Below are 18,014 nucleotides of genomic sequence, written 5' to 3' on the forward strand. Positions count from 1 at the left end.
TCTCTATCTTTCCCTCTCTCTCTCTCTCTCTCTCTCCCCCTCTCTCTCTCTCTCTCTGTCTCTCTCTCTCTCTCTCTCTCGCTCTCTGTCTCTGTCTGTCTCTCTCTGTCTCTGTCTCTGTCTCTGTCTCTCTCTCTCTCTCTGTCTCTCTCTGTCTCTCTCTCTCACACACACTCCCTCCCCCTTTGACCCACAAGACTGTAGGGTGTAGCTGTCTGAGGCATCTTTCCTCTCTGTGCCTTTGGTTCAGTCAATGTTTCTCTGTATCTGTTGTCTCCATGACTGTGGTTGTCTTCCAATGATACTTGTCACCTGGATCTATGTTGTGTAGAATTCCTTAATAGTTTGGTTGGATAGAAGCCATATTCATTTACAAAATGTCTAATGTGACAGTTTTGCTTTACCTTTCACATACATCAAAAAGAAAAGCCCACCCTGTAAAAAGGATCTGTGCATCTATGTGTGTCTTGTAGAACATATTTTCACATGGCCAGGAACAAAACCTGGATATACTAATTAATATTGAACCAAACAACAGTGTCCCATCTCTGCCCCTCTCTTCCCCTTTTCTTTCTCTATCCTCTCCCTGTCTCTCTACCCTCCCTGTTTCTCCTCTCCCTGTCTCTCTACCCTCCCTGTCTCTCTACCCTCCCTGTCTCTCCTCTCCCTGTCTCTCCTCTCCCTGTCTCTCTACCCTCCCTGTCTCTCCTATCCCTGTCTCTCCTCTCCCTGTCTCTCTACCCTCCCTGTGTCTCCTCTCCCTGTCTCTCCTCTCCCTGCCTCTCTATCCTCTCCCTGTCTCTCCACCCTCCCTGTCTCTCCTATCCATGTCTCTCTACCCTCCCTGTCTCTCTACCCTCCCTGTCTCTCCTCTCCCTGTCTCTCCTCTCCCTGTCTCTCCTCTCCCTGTCTCTCTCCTCTCCCTGTCTCTCCTCTCCCTGTCTCTCTACCCTCCCTGTGTCTCCTCTCCCTGTCTCTCCTCTCCCTGCCTCTCTCCTCTCCCTGTCTCTCTAATCTCCCCGCCTCTCTCCTCTCCCTGTCTCTTCTCTCTCTCTCTCTCGCTCTCTCTCTCACTTCCCTCTCTCTCACCTCCCTCTCTCTCTCTCTCTCTCTCTCTCTCTCTACCCTCCCTGTCTCTCTACCCTCCCTGTCTCTCTACCCTCCCTGTTTCTCCTCTCCCTGTCTCTCCTCTCCCTGTCTCCCCTCTCCCTGTCTCTCTAATCTCCCTGTCTCTCTCCTCTCCCTGTCTCTCCTCTCCCTGTCTCTCTCCTCTCCCTGTCTCTCCTCTCCCTGTTTGTGTCTCACTTCCCTCTCTCTCTCTCTCTCTCTCTCTCTCTCATTTCCCTGTCTCTCTCTCCTCTCCCTGTCTCCCTCCTCTTCCTGTCTCTCCTCTCCCTGTTTGTCTCTCTCACTTCCCTCTCTCTCTCTCTCTCTCTCTCTCTCTCGCTCCCTCTCTCTCGCTCTCTCTCTCTCTTTCTCATCTCCCTGTCTCTCTCCTCTCCCTGTCTCTCCTCTCCCTGTTTGTCTCTCTCACTTCCCTCTCTCTCTGTCTCTCTCTCGCTCCCTCTCTCTCTCTCTCTCTCTCACGTCCCTCTCTCTCTCTCTCTCTCTCTCTCTCTCTCTCTCTCTCTCTCTCTCTCTTCCTCTCTCCCTCCCTGTCCCTGTCCCTGTACCATGTCCCCCTGTAGAGAGGGCACTCTGAAGCCAGGCGACCGTCTGATGAGTGTTGACGGGGTACCTCTCCACAGTGCCAACCACGGAGATGCCCTCACTGTGCTCAACCAGTGTGGTCAGGAGGCCCTTTTCCAGATCGAGTATGACGTCTCTATCATGGGTAAGAGAAACCATAGAGATATGATATACTCCATCAGAGAAAACTCTCCTGCAGAAATAAATAAGTAATAATTAAATAAATAAAATCATGTATACTGACTGTTCGTTGTCTGGCATCCAGACTGAATGTTTACTTTGTTTTATTTTTGTGTGTGTTTGTTTCACCTCACTGAAATGTTAAATGGAGTAATATTCATGGAGTAATATTCATGTAGTAATATTCATGGAGTAATATTCATGTAGTAATATTAATGTTGTAATATTCATGGGGTAATATTCATGGGGTAATATTCATGGGGTACTATTCATGTAGTAATATTCATATAGTAATATTCATGTAGTAATAGTCATATAGTAATATTCATGTAGTAATATTCATATAGTAAAATTCATGTAGTAATATTCATATAGTAATATTCATGTAGTAATATTCATGTAGTAATATTCATGTAGTAATATTCATGTAGTAATATTAATGTTGTAATATTCACGGGGTAATATTCATATAGTAATATTCATGTAGTAATATTCATATAGTAATATTCATGGGGTACTATTCATGGAGTACTATTCATGGGGTACTATTCATGTAGTAATATTTATATAGTAATATTCATGGAGTACTATTCACGGGGTAATATTCATATAGTAATATTCATATAGTAATATTCATGGGGTACTATTCATGGGGTACTATTCATGGAGTACTATTCATGGGTGTAACGGCGTTCTTCGTTTGTCGCAAGAAAGTCGGACCGAAATGCAGCGTGGTGGTTACTCATGTTTTTAATGAATGAATCGCGGTACATGAAATAACTGATACAAAATACAAAACAACAAAACGGAACGTGAAACCTAATTACAGCCTATCTGGTGAAACTACACAGAGACAGGAACAATCACCCACGAAATACACAGTGAAACCCAGGCTACCTAAATACGGTTCCCCATCAGAGACAACAAGAATCACCTGACTCTGATTGAGAACCGCCTCAGGCAGCCAAACCTAAACTAAACACACCCCTAATCAACCACAATCCCAATGCCTACAAAAAAAAAAACAATACGACAACACAATAACATAAACCCATGTCACACCCTGGCCTGACCAACTAATGAACTAAAACACAAAATACTAAGACCAAGGCGTGACAATGGGGTACTATTCATGTAGTAATATTTATATAGTAATATTCATGGAGTACTATTCATGTAGTAATATTCATGTAGTAATATTCATGTAGTAATATTCATGGAGTAATATTCATGTAGTAATATTCATGTAGTAATATTAATGTTGTAATATTCATGGGGTAATATTCATGGGGTACTATTCATGTAGTAATATTCATATAGTAATATTCATGTAGTAATATTCATATAGTAATATTCATGGGGTACTATTCATGTAGTAATATTCATATAGTAATATTCATGTAGTAATATTCATGGAGTAATATTCATGTAGTAATATTCATGGAGTAATATTCATGTAGTAATATTCATGTAGTAATATTCATGGGGTAGTATTCATGTAGTAATATTCATGTAGTAATATTCATGGAGTAATATTCATGGAGTAATATTCATGGAGTAATATTCATGTAGTAATATTCATGTAGTAATATTCATGTAGTAATATTCATGTAGTAATATTCATGGAGTAATATTCATGGAGTAATATTCATGGAGTAATATTCATGTAGTAATATTCATGTAGTAATATTCATGGGGTAATATTCATGGAGTAATATTAATGTAATAATATTCATGGGGTAATATTCATGGGGTAATATTCATGGGGTAATATTCATGGAGTAATATTCATGGGGTAATATTCATGTAGTAATATTCATGTAGTAATATTCATGGGGTAATATTCATGTAGTAATATTAATGTAATAATATTCATGGGGTAATATTCATGTAGTAATATTCATGGGGTAATATTCATGGAGTAATATTCATGGGGTAATATTCATGTAGTAATATTCATGTAGTAATATTCATGGGGTAATATTCATGTAGTAATATTCATGTAGTAATATTCATGGGGTAATATTCATGGGGTAATATTCATGGTAACATATGTCTTTCCTGGAGAGGGGCGTCTGGTAGACTTCAAATTCAGATTGAAAAAAAAAACTCTGCTCTGGAGAAACATTGTGTTCGATCTTCTCAGACAGAAGTCAAAAGTTAAGTGACAATCCTGCTCCTCTTTGTGGTAGGGAGTGCTCTCTCCTTGTTTTGTTTTAGTTGTGAATCTCAAATAGCAGGTTTTCTATCTGGCTGAGTGGCAGACTGGTGACCCTTCATCTCCTCTCAGTATTGAGGGTAAAGTGGCTACCCAGTGTTGCAAGTTGCAAAATAGATTTTTCCAGAACAATCTGTAACACCTTGCCAACAGCCCACCCTAGCGAGCCATGCCCACTAAGCCTGGAACAGGGAGAAGTACTCCCCCCAGTCTCCCTTCAGACAGGGTCCTCGGACATGGTAGAATTATGTACTGGGACTGGGTTCCAGGCAGACACAGTAGACTAACTCGTTCACAAAAGGTTGCGTGTTCTCTTCGTATATATAAAATCCGCTGAAAGTAAGCCCCCCTATTGGGGTACAGTGTGTGGTAAATGGTAAATACGCTTAGCTAGCTGCAGATCTGTGGTTAAAAAATTAGACAATGGAAACAGACGTTGTTGTCTTTTACTCCTCCAACAATCATTCCCTATCATCCAATATTACAACCAGCTACCACCACAGAATATTACAACCATCTACCACCACAGAATATTACAACCATCTACCACCACAGAATATTACAACCAACTACCACCACAGAATATTACAACGATCTACCACCACAGAATATTACAACCAACTACCACCACAGAATATTACAACCATCTACCACCACAGAATATTACAACCATCTACCACCACAGAATATTACAACCATCTACCACCACAGAATATTACAACCATCTACCACCACAGAATATTACAACCATCTACCACCACAGAATATTACAACCATCTACCACCACAGAATATTACAACCATCTACCACCACAGAATATTACAACCATCTACCACCACAGAATATTACAACCATCTACCACCACAGAATATTACAACCATCTACCACCACAGAATATTACAACCAACTACCACCACAGAATATTACAACCATCTACCACCACAGAATATTACAACCATCTACCACCACAGAATATTACAACCATCTACCACCACAGAATATTATAACCATCTACCACCACAGAATATTCCAACCAACTACCACCACAGAATATTACAACCATCTACCACCACAGAATATTACAACCAACTACCACCACAGAATATTACAACCATCTACCACCACAGAATATTACAACCATCTACCACCACAGAATATTACAACCATCTACCACCACAGAATATTACAACCATCTACCACCACAGAATATTACAACCATCTACCACCACAGAATATTATAACCATCTACCACCACAGAATATTCCAACCAACTACCACCACAGAATATTACAACCATCTACCACCACAGAATATTACAACCATCTACCACCACAGAATATTACAACCATCTACCACCACCGAATATTACAACCATCTACCACCACAGAATATTCCAACCAACTACCACCATAGAATATTCCAACCATCTACCACCACAGAATATTCCAACAAACTTTGAGTATAGTGTACAAAAGCATGAATCAATACCTGTATTTGCCTGGCTGTGGTACTGCTGGTTTTCATGCTTCCCCTCCAATCAGAGACTGAGTCAGACCTCTCTGGACAATTAATGACAATAATTGACCAATTATTTCCAGTTGAAAAAGGGAAGCAGCGGTACTTCTGTACCTCGAGGGCCTGAACCGAACTGCCCTGGACTATAATGGCTGATAATTGTCCCATGTTCCTGCTGTTAACTCCTGATTATAATAACTTTCTGGGAGGTGGACTCTGAATGCCATATCATTCTCACCATACAGTTGCAGGCACTAAAACATTGTTAAAACCCTGTACTGTGGAACAGCTTTTTTCTGACTAATTATCAAAAGGAAGTGCACGAGCATTGCATGAATATTGTGATAATTGTTCTACCAATACTACCGCAACTGTATTCAATTCAATCTTAATTTGTGCCTTTCAGATACTGTGATGAATGCATCTGGTCCCCTATTGGTGGAGATCGCCAAATCACCGGGGGCAGCTCTCGGTATCACCTTGACAACCGCCACCCACAGGAACAAACAGGTCATCGTCATCGACAGGATCAAAGCAGCTAGTGTGGTGGACAGGTGAGTTGACAGACCCACAGCTAGAGTGGTGAACAGGTGAGCTGTCAGACCCACAGCTAGTGTGGTAGACAGGTGAGTTGACAGACCCACAGCTAGTGTGGTAGACAGGTGAGCTGTCAGACCCACAGCTAGTGTGGTGGACAGGTGAGCTGTCAGACCCACAGCTAGTGTGGTGGACAGGTGAGCTGTCAGACCCACAGCTAGTGTGGTGGACAGGTGAAACATGGTCTTCTTACTGCATCCACAATCTGACAAACTGATCAACAGTCTCCCTGTCACAGATCAACAGTCTCCCTATCACAGATCAACAGTCTCCCTATCACAGATCGACAGTCTCCCTGTCACAGATCGACAGTCTCCCTGTCACAGATCGACAGTCTCCCTATCACAGATCGACAGTCTCCCTATCACAGATCGACAGTCTCCCTGTCACAGATCAACAGTCTCCCTGTCACAGATCAACAGTCTCCCTGTCACAGATCAACAGTCTCCCTGTCACAGATCAACAGTCTCCCTGTCACAGATCAACAGTCTCCCTATCACAGATCAACAGTCTCCCTATCACAGATCAACAGTCTCCCTATCACAGATCAACAGTCTCCCTGTCACAGATCAACAGTCTCCCTATCACAGATCAACAGTCTCCCTGTCACAGATCGACAGTCTCCCTGTCACAGATCAACAGTCTCCCTATCACAGATCAACAGTCTCCCTGTCACAGATCAACAGTCTCCCTGTCACAGATCAACAGTCTCCCTGTCACAGATCAACAGTCTCCCTGTCACAGATCAACAGTCTCCCTGTCACAGATCAACAGTCTCCCTGTCACAGATCAACAGTCTCCCTGTCACAGATCAACAGTCTCCCTGTCACAGATCAACAGTCTCCCTGTCACAGATCAACAGTCTCCCTATCACAGATCAACAGTCTCCCTATCACAGATCGACAGTCTCCCTGTCACAGATCAACAGTCTCCCTATCACAGATCAACAGTCTCCCTGTCACAGATCAACAGTCTCCCTATCACAGATCGACAGTCTCCCTGTCACAGATCGACAGTCTCCCTGTCACAGATCAACAGTCTCCCTATCACAGATCGACAGTCTCCCTATCACAGATCAACAGTCTCCCTGTCACAGATCAACAGTCTCCCTATCACAGATCAACAGTCTCCCTATCACAGATCAACAGTCTCCCTGTCACAGATCAACAGTCTCCCTGTCACAGATCAACAGTCTCCCTGTCACAGATCAACAGTCTCCCTATCACAGATCAACAGTCTCCCTATCACAGATCAACAGTCTCCCTATCACAGATCAACAGTCTCCCTATCACAGATCAACAGTCTCCCTATCACAGATCAACAGTCTCCCTATCACAGATCAACAGTCTCCCTATCACAGATCAACAGTCTCCCTGTCACAGATCAACAGTCTCCCTATCACATCATTTCATTCAACAGATACTGTATACAGTTCAGCAAAGCAGTGAGCAGCAGTGATTCAGGAGAGCACACTTACTCCTTCCCACCTCTCTCTCTCTCTATCTCTCTCAATTCAATTCAATTCAAGGGGCTTTATTGGCATGGGAATCATGTGTTAACATTGCCAAAGCAAGTGAAGTAGATAATATATAAAGTGAATATATAAAGTGAAATAAACAATACAAATTAACAGTAAACATTACACATACAGAAGTTTCAAAACAATAAAGACAATCCAAATGTCATATTATATATATACAGTGTTTTAACAATGTACAAATGGTTAAAGGACACAAGATAAAATAAATAAGCATAAATATGGGTTGTATTTACAATGGTGTTTGTTCTTCACTGGTTGCCCTTTTCTCGTGGCAACAGGTCACAAATCTTGCTGCTGTGATGGCACACTGTGGAATTTCACCCAGTAGATATGGGAGTTTTTCAAAATTGGATTTGTTTTGGAATTCTTTGTGGATCTGTGTAATCTGAGGGAAATATGTCTCTCTAATATGGTCATACATTGGGCAGGAGGTCTCTCTGTCTGTCTCTCTCCCTCCCTCTCTTTCTCTCTCTCTCTCTCTCTCTCTCTCTCTCTCTCTCTCTCTCTCTCTCTCTCTATCTATCAATTAAATTCAGTTCAATTCAACTCAAGGGGCTTTATTGCCATGGGTAAAATATGTTAACATCGCCAAAGCAAGTGAAATAGATAATATACAAAAGAGAAATAAACAATAAACAGTAAACATTACATTCACAGAAGTTCCAAAAGAATAAAGTAATTTCAAATGTCATATTATATATAAATACAGTGTTGTAATGATGTGCAAATGGTTAAAGTACAAAAGGGAAAATAAATAAACCTAAATATGGTTTGTATTTACAATGGTGTTTGTTCTTCACTGGTTGACCTTTTCTTGTGGCAACAGGTCACAAATCTTGCTGCTCTGATGGCACACTGTGGTATTTCACCCAGTAGATATGGGAGTTTATCAAATTGGGTTTGTTTTCGAATTCTTTGTGAATCTCTTTCTCTCTCCCCACTCTCACTCCCCCCCCCACCCTCACCCTCCTCTCTCTGTCTCCCTCTTACTCCTCCCCACCTGGCTCTCTGTCTCTCTCTTCCCACACTCCCCCCCCCCTCCACCACCACCTTCCTCCCTATGTATCAGGAGTGGAGCCCTCCATATAGGAGACCACATCCTGTCCATCGATGGGACCAGCACGGAGCACTGTTCAGTCCTGGAGGCCACACAGCTATTAGCCAGCACCTCAGACCAGGCCAAGCTAGAGATCCTCCCCGCCCACCACAGCAGACTGCCCAGCAAACCCCAGGACACTGGTGAGGACACGTTGATTTTACTGTCCATGTGGGGAACAAAGGAAACCCTATTTTCCCTAACCCCTAACCCTAAAACTAACCCCTAACCCTAAAACTAACCCTACCCGTAACCCTAACCTTAACCCTAACCTTAACCCCAATCTCCTAACCCTAAACCTAACCCCTAACCCTAAAACTAACCCCTAACCCTAAAACTAACCTTACCCTTAACCCTAACCTTAACCTTAACCCCAAACTCCTAAACCTAACCCCTAACCCTAAAACTAACCCCTAACCCTAAAACTAACCCTACCCTTAACCTTAACCCTAACATTAACCCCAAACTCCTAAACCTAACCCCTAACCCTAACCTTAACCCCAAACTCCTAAACCTAACCCCTAACCCTAACCCTAACCCCAAACTCCTAACCCTAACCTTAACCCCAAACTCCTAAACCTAACCCCTAACCCTAACCTTAACCCCAAACTCCTAACCCTAATCTCAAATCAAATCAAATCAAATTTTATTTGTCACATACACATGGTTAACAGATGTTAATGCGAGTGTAGCGAAATGCTTGTGCTTCCAGTTCCGACAATGCAGTAATAACCAACAAGTAATCTAACTAACAATTCCCAAACCAATTTCTTATACACAATGTAAGGGGATAAAGAATATGTACATAAAGATATGAATGAGTGATGGTGCAGAGCAGCATAGGCAAGATAGAGTAGATGGTATCGAGTACAGTATATACATATGAGATGAGTATGTAAACAAAGTGGCATAGTTAAAGTGGCTAGTGATACATGTATTACATAAGGATGCAGTAGATGATAGAGTACAGTATATACGTAAACACATGAGATGAATAATGTAGGGTATGTAAACATTATTTTAGGTAGCATTGTTTAAAGTGGCAAGTGATATATTTTACATCCTTTCCCATCAATTCCCATTATTGAAGTGGCTGGAGTTGAGTCAGTGTGTTGGCAGCAGCCACTCAATGTTAGTGGTTGCTGTTTAACAGTCTGATGGCCTTGAGATAGAAGCTGTTTTTCAGTCTCTCGGTCCCAGCTTTGATGCACCTGTACTGACCTCGCCTTCTGGATGATAGCGGGGTGAACAGGCAGTGGCTCGGGTGGGTGTTGTCCTTGATGATCTTTATGGCCTTCCTGTAACATCGGGTGGTGTAGGTGTCCTGGAGGGCAGGTAGTTTGCCCCCGGTGATACGTTGTGCAGACCTCACTACCCTCTGGAGAGCCTTACGGTTGTGGGCGGAGCAGTTGCCGTACCAGGGGGTGATACAGCCCGCCAGGATGCTCTCGATTGTGCATCTGTAGAAGTTTGTGAGTGCTTTTGGTGACAAGCCAAATTTCTTCAGCCTCCTGAGGTTGAAGAGGCGCTGCTGCGCCTTCTTCACGATGCTGTCTGTGTGAGTGGACCAGTTTGTCTGTGATGTGTATGCCGAGGAACTTAAAACTTACTACCCTCTCCACTACTGTTCCAACGATGTGGATAGGGTGGTGTTCCCTCTGCTGTTTCCTGAAGTCCACAATCATCTCCTTAGTTTTGTTGACGTTGAGTGTGAGGTTATTGTCCTTACACCACACTCCGAGGGCCCTCACCTCCTCCCTGTAGGCCATCTCGTCGTTGTTGGCAATCAAGCCTACCACTGTTGTGTCGTCCGCAAACTTGATGATTGAGTTGGAGGCGTGCGTTGCCGCGCAGTCATGGGTGAACAGGGAGTACAGGAGAGGGCTCAGAACGCACCCTTGTGGGGCCCCAGTGTTGAGGATCAGCGGGGTGGAGATGTTGTTGCCTACCCTCACCACCTGGGGGCGGCCCGTCAGGAAGTCCAGTACCCAGTTGCACAGGGCGGGGTCGAGACCCAGGGTCTCGAGCTTGATGACGAGCTTGGAGGGTACTATGGTGTTAAATGCCGAGCTGTAGTCGATGAACAGCATTCTCACATAGGTATTCTTCTTGTCCAGATGGGTTAGGGCAGTGTGCAGTGTGGTTGAGATTGCGTCGTCTGTGGACCTATTTGGGCGGTAAGCAAATTGGAGTGGGTCTAGGGTGTCAGGTAGGGTGGAGGTGATATGGTCCTTGACTACTCTCTCAAAGCACTTCATGATGACGGAAGTGAGTGCTACGGGGCGGTAGTCGTTTAGCTCAGTTACCTTAGCTTTCTTGGGAACAGAAACAATGGTGGCCCTCTTGAAGCATGTGGGAACAGCAGACTGGTATAGGGATTGATTGAATATGTCCGTAAACACACCAGCCAGCTGGTCTGCGCATGCTCTGAGGGCGCGGCTGGGGATGCCGTCTGGGCCTGCAGCCTTGCGAAGGTTAACACGTTTAAATGTTTTACTCACCTCGGCTGCAGTGACGGAGAGGCCGCATGTTTCCGTTGCAGGCCGTGTCAGTGGCACTGTATTGTCCTCAAAGCGGGCAAAAAGGTTATTTAGTCTGTCTGGGAGCAAGACATCCTGGTCCGTGACTGAGCTGGATTTCTTCTTGTAGTCTGTGATTGACTGTAGACCCTGCCACATACCTCTTGTGTCTGAGCCGTTGAATTGAGATTCTACTTTGTCTCTATACTGACGCTTAGCTTGTTTGATAGCCTTACGGAGGGAATAGCTGCACTGTTTGTATTCGGTCTTATTACCAGTCACCTTGCCCTGATTAAAAGCAGTGGTTCGCGCTTTCAGTATCACGTGAATGCTGCCATCAATCCACGGTTTCTGGTTAGGGAATGTTTTAATCGTTGCTATGGGAACGACATATTCAACGCACGTTCTAATGAACTTGCACACCGAATCAGCGTATTCGTCAATGTTGTTATTTGACGCAATACGAAACATGTCCCAGTCCACGTGATGGAAGCAGTCTTGGAGTGTGGAATCAGCTTGGTCGGACCAGCTTTGTTCAGACCTCAGCGTGGGAGCTTCTTGTTTTAGTTTCTGTCTGTAGGCAGGGATCAGCAAAATGGAGTCGTGGTCAGCTTTTCCGAAAGGGGGGCGGGGCAGGGCCTTATATGCATCGCAGAAGTTAGAATAACAGTGATCCAAGGTTTTGCCAGCCCTGGTGGCGCAATCGATATACTGATACATTTTAGGGAGTCTTTTTTTCAGATTAGCCTTGTTAAAATCCCCAGCTACAATGAATGCAGCCTCAGGATGTATGGATTCCAGTTTGCAAAGAGTCAAATAAAGTTCGTTCAGAGCCATCGATGTGTCTGCTTGGGGGGGAATATATACGGCTGTGATTATAATCGAAGAGAATTCTCTTGGTAAATAATGCGGTCTACATTTGATTGTGAGGAATTCTAAATCAGGTGAACAGAAGGATTTGAGTTCCTGTATGTTTCTGTGATCACACCACGTCTCGTTAGCCATAAGGCATACGCCCCCGCCCCTCTTCTTACCAGAAAGGTGTTTGTTTCTGTCGGCGCTCATGCATGGAGAAACCCGCTGGCTGCACCGCCTCCGAAAGCGTCTCTCCAGTGAGCCATGTTTCCGTGAAGCAAAGAACGTTACAGTCTCTGATGTCCCTCTGGAATGCTACCCTTGCTCGGATTTCATCAACCTTGTTGTCAAGAGACTGGACATTGGCGAGAAGAATGCTAGGAAGTAGGGCACGATGTGCCCGTCTCCGTAGTCTGACCAGAAGACCGCCTCGTTTCCCTCTTTTACGAAGTCATTTTTTGGGGTCGCCGGCTGGGATCCATTCTGTTGTCCTGGTTGAAAGGCAGAACACAGGATCCGCTTCGCGAAAGTTTATATTCTTGGTCGTACTGATGGTGAGTTGACGCTGATCTTATATTCAGTAGTTCTTCTCGACTGTATGTAATGAAACCTAAGATGACCTGGGGTACTAATGTAAGAAATAACAAGTAAAAAAACAAAAAACTGCATAGTTTCCTAGGAACGCGAAGCGAGGCGGCCATCTCTGTCGGCGCCGGAAGACCTTAACCCCAAACTCCTAAACCTAACCCCTAACCCTAACCTTAACCCCAAACTCCTAACCCCAAACTCCTAACCTTAACCCCAAACTCCTAAACCTGACCCCTGACCCCTAACCCCAAACCCTAATTGTAGCCCTAACTGTAAACCTAACCCCTGAGCCTAATATAGTATTGTTCCTATTGGTGACCTGCAAAATATCCACACTTGTCAGAGTTTTCCTTGTTTTACTATCCTTGTGAGGTCTTTTGGAACCTAAAATTATAGTAAAGTTAGACTATACACACACACACACACACACACAAACATACAGTCATCAGGGACAGTCCTGTGATCTAACTTGCCGTCAGTTGTTTTAATTAGCTGTGCTGAACTTAATGGTTCCCCATGAGTATTACATTGAGAACAAGATTTAATCAGAGATGCACATAGCCATAAAAAAATGCATAAAATCTCAGTCAGAGGTAGAAAACTGAGAGCCCTGCTACCGTGTAATATGTACAAAAAGCAAAGTGTTTGCATTTATAGCACAACCATGACATATTTCATGCATCCATTCCTGCTTTGGATGCTAACTATCTAAGACTAGAGCACATCAGACCTGAGCACATCAGACCAGAGCACATCAGACCTGAGCACATCAGACCAGAGCAGATCAGACCTGAGCACATCAGACCAGAGCACATCAGACCAGAGCACATCAGACCTGAGCACATCAGACCAGAGCACATCAGACTAGAGCACATCAGACTAGAGCAGACCAGACCAGAGCACATCAGACTAGAGCACATCACACCTGAGCACATCAGACCTGAGCACATCAGACCAGAGCACATCAGACCAGAGCACATCAGACTAGAGCAGACCAGACCAGAGCACATCAGACTAGAGCACATCAGACCTGAGCACATCAGACCAGAGCACATCAGACCAGAGCACATCAGACTAGAGCAGATCAGACTAGAGCACATCAGACCAGAGCACATCAGACTAGAGCAGATCAGACCTGAGCACATCAGACTAGAGCAGATCAGACTAGAGCACATCAGACTAGAGCACATCAGACCTGAGCAGACCAGACGATAGCACATCAGACCTGAGCACATCAGACCTGAGCACATCAGACCAGAGCACATCAGACCAGAGCACATCAGACTAGAGCAGATCAGACTAGAGCACATCAGACCAGAGCACATCAGACTAGAGCAGATCAGACCTGAGCACATCAGACCTGAGCACATCAGACCAGAGCACATCAGACAGGAGCACATCAGACTAGAGCACATCAGACTAGAGCACATCAGACCTGAGCACATCAGACTAGAGCAGACCAGACCAGAGCACATCAGACTAGAGCACATCAGACCTGAGCACATCAGACTTGAGCAGACCAGACCTGTAGCATGAGTCCAAATCAAAGTATGCGAAACGGAGCACGGTGTCACGCCCTGACCATAGAGAGCCTTTTATTCTCTATTTTGGTTAGGTCGGGGTGTGACTAGGGTGGGTGATCTAATGCATTTATTTCTATGTTGACCTGGTATGGTTCCCAATCAGAGGCAGCTGTTTATCATTGTCTCTAATTGGGGATCATATTTAGGCAGCCATTTCACCACTGTGTTTTGTGGGATCTTGTTTGTGTGTTGTTGCCTATGAGCACTGATTGTTTTTTGTGAGTTTCCTTTATTAAACATGTGGAACCCAAATCACGCTGCATGTTGGGCTGAGTATATTTCCAGTTCGTACGACGATTATGACACACGGACACTTTTCTTCACATTTCTTGAAATCAATGGCAGCCATTATTTGAGTTGAAGCGAGAGAAAATGAACTCAGACTTCGGAAATAAATGTTGCCCATTCACATCTCATATGTTGCCTGACTATAATATTGCATCTTGAAAACGTTAATAAATACATTCTGTGTTCATTTTGGCATGTTTACATGCCTACAATACCCACTGTAGTGTGCGTAGATTGCACACTATAAGCAAAAGGCAAAAGCATGAACTCGCTAACTGCTACTATTGACTAGCTAGCTTTCCACAAAGAATTTGTAGCTAGCTATCCACAAAGAATTGTTAGCTAGCTACCCATGATTAATTGGTAGCTAGCTACCCACAATTAATTGACATCTACGTTGCATAACATTAATTTAAGGTTATTTGTCTTTTTAACTGGCTGGTTAGCTAGATTATTACAATTCACATATAGCTACAGTATCTGTTAATTATGAAGTAAAACGTATGCTCTGTGTATATCTTGTTTCGTCTCTACTGTCATTGTCCTGACTGAAATAAGGTTCAGTGAATGAGAAGGTGCATCGTGAGGTAATACAATAGGGGGCGGTGCATCGTGAGGTAATACAATAGGGGGCGGTGCATCGTGAGGTAATACAATAGGGGGAGGTGCATCGTGAGGTAATACAATAGGGGGCGGTGCATCGTGAGGTAATAAAATAGGGGGCGGTGCATCGTGAGGTAATACAATAGGGGGAGGTGCATCGTGAGGTAATACAATAGGGGGAGGTGCATCGTGAGGTAATACAATAGGGGGAGGTGCATCGTGAGGTAATACAATAGGGGGAGGTGCATCGTGAGGTAATACAATAGGGGGAGGTGCATCGTGAGGTAATACAATAGGGGGAGGAGCATCATGAGGTAATACAATAGGGGGAGATGCATCGTGAGGTAATACAATAGGGGGAGGTGCATCGTGAGGTAATACAATAGGGGGAGGTGCATTGTGAGGTAATACAATAGGGGGAGGTGCATCATGAGGTAATACAATAGGGGGAGGTGCATCATGAGGTAATACAATAGGGGGACTGCATCACAAATGTCATGTTTTATGTGTTCTCCACACTCTCGTCCTCACAAGAACGTACTCAAGAGAACGTCCTCTGAGAATTCACTTGGAGCACGAGAGTGTGGAGCACGGTAGTATGCATACTGAGAAACATCCAGGGTCTATTCTACAGTTTTCATGAGCTTGAACACAGGGTAGATACTACAGGGTTGATACTACAGGGTAGCTCATATAGGATAGAGACTACAGGGTAGATACTACAGGGTACTACAGGGTAGATACTACAGGGTAGATACTACAGGGTACTACAGGGTAGAGACTACAGGGTACTGCAGGGTAGAGACTACAGGGTACTACAGGGTATTACAGGGTACTACAGGGTAGATACTACAGGGTAGATACTACAGGGTACTACAGGGTAGATACCACAGGGTAGATACCACAGGGTAGATACTACAGGGTACTACAGGGTAGATACTACAGGGTAGATACTACAGGGTAGATACTATAGGGTAGAGACTACAGGGTAGATACTACAGGGTACTACAGGGTAGATACTACAGGGTACTACAGGGTAGATACTACAGGGTAGCTACTATAGGGTAGAGACTACAGGGTAGATACTACAGGGTACTACAGGGTAGATACTACATGGTAGATACTACAGGGTACTACAGGGTAGAGACTACAGGGTAGATACTACAGGTTACTACAGGGTAGATACTACAGGGTAGATACTACAGGGTAGGTACTACAGGGTAGATACTACAGGGCAGGTACTACAGGGTAGATACTACAGGGTACTACAGGATAGATACTACAGGGTACTACAGGGTAGATACTACAGGGTACATCAGGGCAGATACTACAGGGTACTACAGGGTAGATACTACAGGATAGAGACTACAGGGTGGGTACTACAGGGTACTACAGGGTAGATACTACAGGGTAGACACTACAGGGTACTACAGGGTAGATACTAGAGGGTAGATACTACAGGGTAGACACTTCAGGGTAGAAACTACAGGGTAGATACTACAGGGTAGAAACTACAGGGTAGATACTACAGGGTAGATACTACAGGGTAGACACTACAGGGTACTACAGGGTAGATACTACAGGGTACTACAGGGTAGGTACTACAGGGTAGATACTACAGGGTAGGTACTACAGGGTAGGAACTACAGGGTAGATACTACAGGGAAGGGACTACAGGGTAGACACTTCAGGGTAGCTACTACAGAGTAGATACTACAGGGCACTACGGGGTAGATACTACAGGGTACTACAGGGTAGATACTACAGGGTAGACACTACAGGGTAGATACTACAGGGTAGGTACTACAGGGTAGAGACTACAGTGTAGATACTACATGGTAGATACTACAGGGTACTACAGGGTAGATACTACGGGGTAGATACTACGGGGTACTACAGGGTAGATACTACAGGGTAGCTACTACAGTGTAGATACTACAGGGTAGATACTACAGGGTAGACACTACAGGGTAGATACTACAGGGTAAAGACTACAGGGTACTACAGGGTAGACACTACAGGGTACTACAGGGTAGATACTACAGGGTACTACAGGGTAGGTACTACAGGGTAGATACTACAGGGTAGGAACTACAGGGTAGATACTACAGGGTAGGTACTACAGGGTAGACACTACAGGGTAGATACTACAGGGTATATACTACAGGGTACTACAGGGTAGATACTACAGGGTACTACAGGGTAGATACTACAGGGTACTACAGGGTAGATACTACAGGGTACTACAGGGTAGATACTACAGGGTACTACAGGGTAGACTCTACAGGGTACTACAGGGTAGATACTACAGGGTACTACAGGGTATATACTACAGGGTACTACAGGGTAGGTACTACAGGGTAGATACTACAGGGTACTACAGAGTAGACTCTACAGGGTACTACAGGGTAGATACTACAGGGTACTACAGGGTAGATACTACAGGGTACTACAGGGTAGATACTACAGGGTACTACAGGGTAGATACTACAGGGTAGATACTACAGGGTACTACAGGGTAGACTCTACAGGGTACTACAGGGTTGATACTACAGGGTACTACAGGGTATATACTACAGGGTACTACAGGGTAGGTACTACAGGGTAGATACTACAGGGTACTACAGGGTAGACTCTACAGGGTACTACAGGGTAGATACTACAGGGTACTACAGGGTAGACTCTACAGGGTACTACAGGGTAGATACTACAGGGTACTACAGGGTAGACTCTACAGGGTACT

General features: G+C 44.3%; 1 protein-coding gene across 1 annotated transcript in view; it reads left to right on the plus strand.

The window, feature by feature from the left end:
- The window catches only part of grip2b (glutamate receptor interacting protein 2b), a 217,007-nt gene that overhangs the window by 99,004 nt on the left and 99,989 nt on the right, over positions 1 to 18,014 (plus strand). Inside the window, exons 7-9 of the mRNA XM_064967506.1 lie at positions 1,689 to 1,834; positions 6,009 to 6,156; positions 8,809 to 8,978. Of these exons, the coding sequence (XP_064823578.1) occupies positions 1,689 to 1,834; positions 6,009 to 6,156; positions 8,809 to 8,978 (464 nt within the window). The remainder of the gene's footprint in view (positions 1 to 1,688; positions 1,835 to 6,008; positions 6,157 to 8,808; positions 8,979 to 18,014) is intronic.

This window comes from Oncorhynchus masou, chromosome 6 (assembly GCF_036934945.1).
Source record: "Oncorhynchus masou masou isolate Uvic2021 chromosome 6, UVic_Omas_1.1, whole genome shotgun sequence".
NCBI lineage: Eukaryota > Metazoa > Chordata > Actinopteri > Salmoniformes > Salmonidae > Oncorhynchus > Oncorhynchus masou.